The sequence below is a fragment of the Vidua chalybeata genome, chromosome 26 (assembly GCF_026979565.1).
Source record: "Vidua chalybeata isolate OUT-0048 chromosome 26, bVidCha1 merged haplotype, whole genome shotgun sequence".
NCBI lineage: Eukaryota > Metazoa > Chordata > Aves > Passeriformes > Viduidae > Vidua > Vidua chalybeata.
In genome coordinates, this window is record NC_071555.1 from 1,016,154 (window position 1) to 1,026,335 (window position 10,182).

General features: G+C 67.3%; 2 protein-coding genes across 2 annotated transcripts; both read right to left on the reverse strand.

Moving 5' to 3' along the window:
* Positions 1-112: 112 nt before the first annotated feature.
* Positions 113-3,588, reverse strand: LOC128800010 (transcription factor CP2-like protein 1). Its single transcript, XM_053964895.1, has 15 exons — positions 3,506-3,588; positions 3,274-3,425; positions 3,125-3,195; positions 2,524-2,629; positions 2,354-2,460; positions 2,108-2,260; positions 1,820-1,930; positions 1,640-1,737; positions 1,513-1,567; positions 1,310-1,403; positions 1,145-1,235; positions 963-1,039; positions 634-779; positions 452-503; positions 113-374 (listed from the first exon to the last, which is right to left on the reverse strand). Exons 1-15 carry the CDS (start codon positions 3,586-3,588, stop codon positions 337-339), a joined length of 1,434 nt encoding a protein of 477 aa, XP_053820870.1. The 3' UTR covers positions 113-336.
* Positions 3,589-4,485: 897 nt separating this feature from the next.
* On the reverse strand, positions 4,486-8,683 carry RPL19 (ribosomal protein L19). Its single transcript, XM_053964984.1, has 6 exons — positions 8,585-8,683; positions 7,843-7,949; positions 6,955-7,077; positions 6,206-6,326; positions 5,452-5,562; positions 4,486-4,676 (listed from the first exon to the last, which is right to left on the reverse strand). The coding sequence occupies exons 1-6, from the start codon at positions 8,587-8,589 to the stop codon at positions 4,553-4,555; spliced, it is 591 nt and encodes a 196-aa protein (XP_053820959.1). The 5' UTR covers positions 8,590-8,683; the 3' UTR covers positions 4,486-4,552.
* Positions 8,684-10,182: the final 1,499 nt, after the last annotated feature.

Here is a 10,182-nt window from a genome sequence, read left to right on the forward strand (position 1 = left end):
GCCCGGGTGTCCCCTGCCCTGTCCACCGCTGGGGACGAGGGACTGTCCCCGCACCCCAAATCCACCCTGGGGACCCCAAACCCCAGCGGGCGCCGCAGGGACGAGGCCGTGCTCGGGGCCGCTCCCGCCGTCCTTTAATGCAAAGCGGGGACGCGCAGGAGGAACACGCGGCGGCTGCGGGGACAGGACGGGTCCCCTCGGGTCCCCTCGGGTCCCCTCGGGCCGGCCTGGCAGGGACGGGAGGAGCGCTCTGGGGACTGCGCCAGCCCCGGGCTCCTCTCTCCGTCCCCAGCGGAGATGTCCCTTCCCAGGGCGCCGCAGCTCCGGGGCCGGGTCCTACCGCAGCAGCAGCTGGAAGCCGTCGGGGCCGGGGGCTGCGCGGGGACGCGGCTCAGCCGGGGCCACCGATCGCCCCCTGGCCGGCCCCGCCCGCCCGTGGCCACCGCGGTACCTTTGCCGATCGCCACCACGAAACTCGTCTCGTCCTGGAGGTTCCTGATCATCTGCGGGGCAGAAGGGGGAGAGCTGGGGGGGGGGCTCGGGGACCCTCCTGCTCCAGCACTGGGGACCCCGAGGGGCCGGGGCGGCTGCGGGGACTGTCCCTCCCCTCCCCGGCTGTCCCCGTGTCCTCACCGCGTCGCTGACGAGGACGTGGATGCCGGCGGGTCCCTGCCGGGAGAGCCGCAGGATCTGCCCCGGGGGCAGCCCCAGCAGCTCCGCCAACTTCCCGGTGAGCTCGGCCACCGTCAGCTGCTCCAGGTGCAGCTCCTGGTACAGCCCTGGAGAGGGACGGGACGGGACGGGACGGGACGGGATGGGGCTGTGAGTGCCCACCCTCCATCCCTGCGCTGCCGCACACCTGAGCCCCCTCCCCGCACACCTGAGCCCCTCCCCGCACACCTGAGCCCCCTCCCCGCACACCTGAGTCCCTCCCCGCACACCTGAGCCCCCTCCCCGCACACCTGATCCCGCATCCTCCGCACTCTCAGCCCCGCCGGGCTCCCGCGCCACGTACAGGGTCAGCCGGGGCCGCGGGCACCTGAGGGGGCAGAGAAGGGTCTGGCGGGGGCGCAGGATGGGGCCGGGCCCCACGGAGCCTCCCGGGGGTCCCCAAAAAGAGGCACCGGGGGCGCGGGAGCCTCACCTGCCCGCCAGGGCGTGGCAGAGGCGGATGCCGTCGGGGGCTCCGCAGATCTGGATCAGGTCCCTGCGGGAGAGCTTCAGCAGATCCGCGCCTGCGGACAGGGGGGCTCAGGGGGCGGCAGAAGGGGGGCCCGGCTCTGCCCCCCAGCCCGGCCCGGGCTCTCACCGGTGAAGTTGGCGAAGACGCGGGCGCAGGAGGAGAAGCGGCGCCGGAGCAGCCACTGCTGCGTCTCCAGGGGGGATGCGCAGGGGCTCAGCGCCTGTGGGGGCTCAGCGGGGGCTCAGCGGGGTACGACCCGAGCGGGCACAACCTCAGCCCCTCCCGGGGGGCCGGGGGAGGCTCTGGGGCTGCACCGGCGGCTCCCTCACCTCGCCAGGACTCTCCGCGGGGCCCTCGGCAGCGCAGGCGGGTGACACGCACACCCTGCGGGGGGGCCGGGCTCAGAGGGCGACCCCAGCAGTGGGGGGAAGGGGGGGCCCAGGGGTCTCCGCTCACCTCTCGGGGCTCAGCAGCTTGAAGGGGTGCGGGGACGGCAGCCCCGGGGTGCCCGGGGGGCTGTGGGGGGCACCCAGCGCGTCCGGCCACGGGGGGCACTGAGGAGGAGGAAGGGGGGCGATGGGTGCAGGGTCCCGGGGGTACCCCCGGCCCACGGGGGGTGCCAGGGCCGGGCCCCACCTCGGCCAGCACGGTGCTCTCGTAGGCCGGCTGGAATTTCTCCCGCTCTGCCGCCGGCTGCTTCTCCACCTTCTCCCGGTCCGTCTTCTGCTTCCTATCGGCCCCCTTGGGCTGTGCCGCGGGGTGAGGGCGGCCCCGGGACCCCCCGGGACCCCCGCGGGCACCCGGACCCTTGGGGTGCCCGGACCCCGCCATGCACCCACCCCCAGCGCTGCCCCACGCCCACAGCTGCATCTCCCAGTAGTGGGGAGGGCACTGGTCGCACTGGTTCCCCCCCCTCCCCAATACCTTGAACACCTTGACCAGGCAGCTGGCGGAGTGCAGGTGCTCGGGGGGGTCCCCCTTGCCCCCCGCCCCGAAGGTGTCGATCTGGATGCGGAAGGGGACCCCCTTCTCCCCCCCGTTCTTCCGCAGCGTGAACTCGGTGCTGATGCAGTGAACCTGGGATGGGGGGGGGGGGACAGCGGGGTCGGGACTGGGCGCTGTGACCCCCCCCAGGACCCCCCCAAAGCCCCGCCCAAGCCCGGCTCCCACCTGCACGAACACGGATGTGCGTCTGGAGGGGTCCCAGAGGAATTCCACCGTGTTGAGCAGCGTGGGGTGGATTTGGGGTTCCAGGATCCCCACGGAGAGCGGGATGTCTGCGGGAGCGGGGTCAGCACGGCCCCTGCAGCCCCCCCGGTGCCCCCAGCCCCGGCACCCACCGATGTCGAGGATCCGGTCGCCCGGGCGGCTCCAGCGCCAGCCCTCGAGCTGCTGCTGCTCCGAGTACTGGAGCCGCCGGTCGTGGAAAACCACCCGGACCACGCTCTGGACAGGGTCAGCCACGGCCACGGCCACGGCCAGGGCCTGAGCCCACGGCCACGGCCCCACCGGCCACTGACCTGACTGGGGCTGAGCTGGGGTTGGACTGGGGCAGAACTGGGGCCAGACTGGAGCTAAACCGGGGCAGAGCTAGGACTGAAAGGAGACTGAACTGGGGCTGCACTGGGGCAAAACTGAGGCTGAGATGGGGCTGGACTGCCACAAAATTTGGGCTGGACTCAGGGTAGAACTGGGGTAGGACTGGGGTAGGACTGGGGTAGGACTGGGGTAGGACTGGGGCTGGACTGGGGCTGGAATGGGGCTGGAATGGGGCTATGAGGCTGAAATGAAACAGAACTGGGGCTCAGATGAGGCTGGACTGTGGCAAAACTGGGTTTGGACTGGGGCTGAGATGGGTCCGGACTGGGACTGGAGCGGGACTTCAGCCCAGAGCTTCGCCCCGAGGCTCCCCCGCATCCCGGGGGTCCCCACCCCACTCACCTTGACCATCCTGCGGCCCTCGGCGGGGTCCCCCCGGGGCGTTCCCATCATGCGGACCTCGTACGACTGCCCTGGGGTGGGGGGGCGCGGAGCGGGAGCTGAGCCCTCAGCCGGGGGGGGTCCCTCCTCCCCGGCGCCCCCAGACTCACCCTGGTTGAGGTAGGTGAGGGTCTCCTCGTGGTGCCGCACGGCCGGGGAGGTCGGGGCGCACAGGACGTACTGGAACGCCGGCAGCGGCGGCTGCGACGTGGAGATGCCGTTGGGCTCCTCCTGCTTCAGGTAGGGCAGGACGGGGGGGTCCCTGCGGGAAAACGCCCCCCGAAAAGGGTGGGAGCTCGGCCGTGCCTCAGTTTCCCCAAAGCCAGCGGACATGGGGGGTACCTGAGCACCCCGGAACTGGGCAGGGGGTACATGTCCCCAGGGCTGGACCAGTAGTGGTCGGGTTGGCCGTGCCAGAAGAGCATGGTGGGGGGGAGCAGGGGGGGGACACCCCGCAAGCAGAGGGTGACAGCAGAGAGGGACAGGTGGGGGGCCCCACCCCCACTTTTATAGGCACAGGGAGGGGTGACGTGAGCGGGCTCGGGCCCAGTTTGGCCCAGCTGGGACCAGTTTGGGGTGTTGACAGTAAATACTGGGGAGGGAGGGGCAGCGTTTGTTGTCAGTACAATGGGGGGGGGACACCAGAGGGCCCCCCCAGTCCCTTTGTCCCAGCCAAGGCCCCCCCTTGTGTGTCCTGTCACCACCCCCATTTTAACCCCTTCCATTTCGGCCAGGTTTGGCTCTTTTTGGGCAGACAAAGGGCATTTGCAGAGCCCCAGGGGTTAAGGTGGGGGGGGGTTGGTGGGTGCTGTGTCCCCCACTTGGGTGCTGGGGTTGTCACATTTGGGGGGGGTCTATGGGTGCTGTCCCCCCTCGTGGGGACACTGGGACGTGACACGGGGGTGTCACACACGGACCCACAGCTGCAATCGCTGCGCTGAGGTGCGAGGGTCTCAGCTCCATTTCAGGGGTGGGGGGGACCCTCCCCAGCTCATTAAACCCCCCCAGGTGGGCCCAGGGGAGGGGCAGAGCTCACCCAGGCCGTGTCCGTCTGTCTGTCCAGCCACTCCCAGTGTGGGATGGGGCTGGCAAGGAGCTGCTGGGGGAGCCTGGGCTGTCCTGTGAGCTCCAGCCCCGGGTCCTTCCCCTCTGGGGGTGCCGAGCCCCCCCCAAACCTCCCCCAGACCCTCAGCTCCTCCCCGAGCCCTTTGGGGGGCTTTCAGGGGGTCCCCTGTGCCCGGGGCTGTGGGGAAGGGCCCCACACGGGGATTCCCAGCAGCAATTCCCTGCTCCCTCCCCGCTGCAGACACAGACTCGGCGGGAAGAGTGCGGGATGTTTTATTGGAGGCCTGGGGACGGGACACGCTCGGCGCAGGGGACGGCCCGCGGTCACTTCTTGGCCTCCTCCTCCTTGGAGAGGGTTTTGATGATCTCCTCCTTCTTGGCCTGCAGCCGCTCCTCCCGGCGCTTCCGCGCCTCCTTGGTCTTGGAGCGCCGCGCTTCCGCCTGGTCCCTGCGGGGTGGGAGCCGTGAGGAACGCCCAGAGCAGCCCCAGCCCCCCGAGCCCTGCCCCAGCCCCCCGAGCCTGCCCCAGCCCCCCGAGCCCTGCCCCACTGAGCCCTGTCCCAGCCCCCCGAGCCTGCCCCAGCCCCCCGAGCCCTGCCCCACTGAGCCCTGCCCCAGCCCCCCAAGCCCTGCCCCAGCCCCCCTGAGCCTGTCCCAGCCCCCCGAGCCCTGCCCCACTGAGCCCTGCCCCAGCCCCACGAGCCCTGTCCCAGCCCCCCTGAGCCTGTCCCAGCCCCCCGAGCCCTGCCCCACTGAGCCTGCCCCAGCCCCCCAGGCCCTGTCCCAGCCCCCCGAGCCCTGCCCCACTGAGCCTGCCCCAGCCCCCCAGGCCCTGTCCCAGCCCCCCCGAGCCCTGTCCCACACGATCCTGCTGGCTCCCAGGGATTTCCATCCACTGGGGCCAAGGAGCAGCTCCTGCCCGGAGCTGTTTTGGGGTCACGTGTCCCTGCTGAATCCCAGAGTGCCGAGATTCAGCTTTCTGCCCCAAGGACGCAGCGGGATTTTGCAATCCCTCCCCTCCCCTGGTCAATCACTCCAGCAGCTGATGAGGAATTTCCCAGTTCTCACCTCAGCGAAACACAAAACCCCACCACAGCCCCACACTTCCCTGCTGCCAGCCAGCCCTGCCCAGTTTGGGATCGATTCCTCCCAGAACCCCTCTGGAATGACCCAGGGAGGGGATTAATTCCTGACACTCCCCTCCTGCCTGGAGCAGCACTTACGCCAGGAGCTTCTTGCGGGCTTTGTCTGCCTTCAGCTTGTGGATGTGCTCCATGAGGATCCGCTTGTTCTTGAACACATTGCCCTTGACCTTCAGGTAGAGGCTGTGGTACCTGCGGGGGGGGGACATCAATGCCTGCCCTGGAGCACTGGGATGGACTGGGAGCACTGGGATGGGATTAGGAGATGGCCCCACCCTGCTGGAGGCATGGGAAGCACAGGGCCGAGGAGGATTCAAGGCTCGTCCCAGCCCTTGCTGGGAGAACTGGACCTGTCCAGGGACTGGTCTGGCCAATACTGGGAGGACTGGCCCTGTGCTGTGCCTAACCCTAACCCTAACCCTAACCCTAACCCTAACCCACCTTCCCGAGGCTGGGAATGGCCAAGGAGGGCTGGGAACGGCCGGGGTTGCCCAGGGAACGACCAGGGTACGGCCGGGGTTGCCCAGGGACTGGCTGGGGTTGCCCAGGGTTGCCCAGGGAATGGCCAGGGTTGCCCAGGGAACGGCTGGGGTTGCCCAGGGTTGCCCAGGGAACGGCCGGGGTTGCCCAGGGTACGGCCGGGGTTGCCCAGGGTTGCCCAGGGAACGGCTGGGGTTGCCCAGGGTTGCCCAGGGAACGGCCGGGGTTGCCCAGGGAAGGGCTGGGGTTGCCCAGGGTTGCCCAGGCAATGGCCGGGGTTGCCCAGGGTTGCCCAGGGTTGCCCAGGTTGCCCAGGGCAGGTGCAGCTCCGGGCTCTGGAGGGGACAGCACTCACATGTGGCGGTCGATCTTCTTGGACTCGCGGTAGCGCCGCAGCAGCCGCCGCAGGATCCGCATCCGCCGCATCCAGGTGACCTTCTCGGGCATGCGGGCGTTGGCCGTGCCCTTCCTCTTGCCTGGAGCGGGGGGAGCGGGGTGAGGACGAGCCCGAATTCCTGCCAGCTCAGCCCCACACGCACCCCAGAGCTTTTCACCCTCCCCTTCAGCTCAAAGGAACAGCCACTGACACAACCCAGGGCTTTCCTGACACCAAACCCAGGATGTGATTCCCCAGGGTGAGGGAGCAGCAGGAGCTGTGGGAGGTGGGGAAGTCCCCCGTTCCCAGGGGGTTGCAGCACTCCCCAGTGTGATTCCCACTCCATTCCCCGTTCCCAGGGGTTTGCAGCACTCCCCAGTGTGATTCCCACTCCATTCCCCATTCCCAGGGGTTTGCAGCACTCCCCAGTGTGATTTCCCCCATTCCCAGGGGATGCAGCACTCCCCAGTGCGATTCCCACTCCATTCCCCGTTCCCAGGGGTTTGCAGCACTCCCCAGTGTGATTTCCCCTGTTCCCAGGGGTTTGCAGCACTCCCCAGTGTGATTTCCCCTGTTCCCAGGGGTTTGCAGCACTCCCCAGTGTGATTTTCCCCATTCCCAGGGGTTTGCAGCACTCCCCAGTGTGATTTCCCCATTCCCAGGGGTTTGCAGCACTCCCCAGTGTGATTCCCACTCCATTTCCCCGTTCCCAGGGCTGCAGCCCTCACCGATGCCCATGTGCCGGCCCTTCCTCCGGGCCAGCGTGTTCTTCCTGCAGCGGGCGCGGGAGTGCACGGTCACGGGCTTGCGGATGATCAGCCCATCCTTGATCAGCTTCCGGATCTGCTGCCCTGCAGAGGCACCCAGTGCTGCTGGGGGGCTGCCAGGCCAGCACTGACCCCAGCCCAGGGGCACGGAGAGCACCCAGCACCACGCACAAGGCAGTCCCCACTTCAGAGCCCTGCTTTTCCCCCTCCCTCCTCACAGCCCTGTTCCCCCCCCTCTCAGAAGTGTTTCCCCTCCTCACAGCCCTGTTTCCCCCCTCTCAGAGCTGTTTTCCCCTCCTCACAGCCCTGTTCCCCTCCCCCAGAAGTGTTTCCCCTCCTCACAGCCCTGTTCCCCCCCTCTCAGAAGTGTTTTTCCCTCCTCACAGCCCTGTTTTCCCCCCCCTCTCAGAAGTGTTTTTCCCTCCTCACAGCCCTGTTTTCCCCCCCCTCTCAGAAGTGTTTCCCCCTCCTCACAGCCCTGTTCCCCCCCTCTCAGAAGTGCTTTCCCCTCCTCACAGCCCTGTTTCCCCCCTCTCAGAAGTGTTTCCCCCTCCTCACAGCCCTGTTTTCCCTCCTGCTTCTCCCACTGAAGCTCCAGCAATCCCGACTCCCTCACTCACCATCCCAGAACCCACCGCCAGGCACCTCAGCAGTGCAAACCCTGAAAACCCCACTTGAACCTGCAAAGAACTCGCTGGATTTCACCTCAGCCGAAGCTCGAACCAAACGCTTCCGGGAGCTCCTTCCCAGACTCCATGATTTCATCAATCCCAACCAACTCCGAGCTTCCCAAGCGCTCTCCGTCCCACCCTCCCGGGGGATCCCTGTCCCACAGAGCCCCTCACGTACGGGAGTTGGCGTTGGCGATCTCGTTGGTCTCGTTGGGATCGAGCCACACCTTCTTCTTGCCGCAGCGCAGCACGCTGGAGGCCAGCCTCTTCTGGAGCCGGAGCATGCTGCGGCAGAAAAGGGCACGGATCAGGGGGGTCTGCACCTCCGCGGGACCCCACAGCCCCCCCCGGGACTGTGCCATCCTCCCCAAGGGACACCACCCCCCCTTCAGGGACCCCCGGCCAGGGGAGCCCGCACCCCTCTGCGAGGGTCCTCACCTCCACCAAGGGACCCTGCGCTGCCCTCAGGGACCCCCACCCAGCCCTCGCCACCGCCATCCGGCTCAGGGTCCCGCATCGCCCCTCAGGGGACCCTCACCACCCCCTGGGACCCCTCAGGGACCCTCACCCCCCTCAGGGACTCTTCCCCCCCCCCGCCCCTCAACACCCCCTCAGGTCCCCGCCCCAGTCCCCGCACCAAGGGGCGCATCCAAGCACCGAGACCAGCGCCTCCACCCCGCTCAGCGCCCCCAGACCCCACTCACGCCGCCCCGGCCCCTCAGCGCGGCCATGGCGCCCCTCCGCCATTTTCCTGCCAGGCCTGAGGAGGCCGCGGCCGCCTCACAGCGCCCGGAGCCGTCATCCAGCACCGCCCGGACGCCGCCCCGGTTCTAAGAACACTGCCCCACTCCCCTCCAGCCTTCCCCGGTGCCTCCCGAGCCCCGTTATCCCCCGAGGAGCGGCCGCAGCCCCGCTCGCACCTCATGGCGGCGGCGGCGCCGGGGCCGGAGAGGCGCAGCGGCGGCGCTGACCCCGCCCCCTGCGCGCGGCACGTACCACCCCGCCCTCCCCCCCGCGCCCGTCCCCGCGGCCTCGCCGCAGCCCGAAACGCGGTGAGGGAAAAACCTCCACGGAATCACGCGTGGCCGCTCATTTAAAGGACACGCGCGGCGCCGAGAGCCGCGCGGGACACGTGGGGAGGGGCGTGGGTCTTTCCCGGCTCTCCCCTCCGCTGCAGAGGGATGGTACAGCCCGCGCGTGCGTGGCGGGAAGGGCTGGGCGGGGGCTGCGCATGCGCGGTGGGGGCGTGGGAGGCACGTGGAGGGAGCGCTGGGACGGACTGGGATGGACTGGGATGGACTGGGATGAACTGGGACGGACTGGGACGGACTGGGATGGGATATGGGCATGGCCCCGCCCCGCTGGCGGTGTGGGAAGCACAGGCCCGAGGACTCAGGGCTCGTCCCAGCCCTTGCTGGGAGAACTGGACCTGTGCAGGGACCCGTCTGACCCATACTGGGAGGACTGGCCCTGTGCTGTGCTTAGACTGGTCTATACTGGGAGGCCTGGATCTGCTTTGGGATCATGCTGGGCTGCTCTGGGAGCTCTGTCCCTGCTCTGGGACCAGCCTGGCCCCTGCCCATCCCATATTCACCCTCCTTGGACCTGCAGACACCTGGGCAGAGCTTGTCCCTCCCGCCTGCCTCAGGACGAGTTTAACACCACTGAACACCACTAAACACCACTAAACACCACTAAAACACCACTGAACACCACTAAAACACCACTAAACACCACCAAAACACCACTAAAACACCACTGAACACCACTAAAACACCACTGAACACCACTAAACACCACTAAACACCACTGAACACCACTGAACACCACTAAACACCACTAAAACACCACTAAACACCACCAAAACACCACTAAACACCACTAAAACAACACCAAAACACCACTAAAACACCACTAAATTTGCCACTTTATTTCTCCTAGCAGGGAATGGCATCTCTGCCTTCCCTTCTTTCCCAGGAATTCACCCCAAAGCCTGAGCTGGGCTCTCAGATTCCAGTCCCACCCCTTTTCCAGTGGTTCTGGCACTGCTGGCTAAAAATTCAAGTTTTCCTGGGAAATAACCTCTTGATAGGGCTGGTGAGAGTTGCCAGAGAACGTTTCCCCTTCCTGGAATTCCGGGGTGGGGCACGAGCCAGGTCCAGGAGTGTCCATGGCTCTGTTTGCAGTTGGGAAACTGAGGCACGGCCAGGCTGGGTGATGGTTCCTGCGCCAAAAACGCTCAGAAGTAACTGGTTTACCCCCAAAATCGCCTGGTTATCCCTGAAATCGCCTGGTTACCCCCAAAATCAATCTCCTGGTTACCCCCAAAATCTCCTGGTGAACCCCTGAAATCACCTGGTGAGCCCCCAAAATCTCCTGGTTACCCCCAAAATCACCTGCTAAACCCCCAAAATCACCTGGTTACCCCCGAAATCACCTGGTTATCCCTGAAATCTCCTGGTTACCCCCAAAATCACCTGCTAAACCACCAAAATCACCTGCTAAACCACCAAAATCA

Excerpts from the sequence above, each read along its gene's own strand:
- LOC128800010 (XM_053964895.1), bottom strand. The coding sequence starts at position 3,588 with ATGCTCTTCTGGCACGGCCAACCCGACCACTACTGGTCCAGCCCTGGG. Across the intron at positions 2,630-3,124 it reads AGGGCCGCAGGATGGTCAAG|AGCGTGGTCCGGGTGGTTTT; the intron begins GTGAGTGGGGTG and ends GACCCTGTCCAG. Across the intron at positions 375-451 it reads CGTGGTGGCGATCGGCAAAG|CCCCCGGCCCCGACGGCTTC; the intron begins GTACCGCGGTGG and ends GTCCCCGCGCAG.
- RPL19 (XM_053964984.1), bottom strand. Across the intron at positions 7,078-7,842 it reads GATCGCCAACGCCAACTCCC|GGCAGCAGATCCGGAAGCTG; the intron begins GTACGTGAGGGG and ends GTGCCTCTGCAG. Across the intron at positions 5,563-6,205 it reads AAGAAGATCGACCGCCACAT|GTACCACAGCCTCTACCTGA; the intron begins GTGAGTGCTGTC and ends CCCCCCCCGCAG.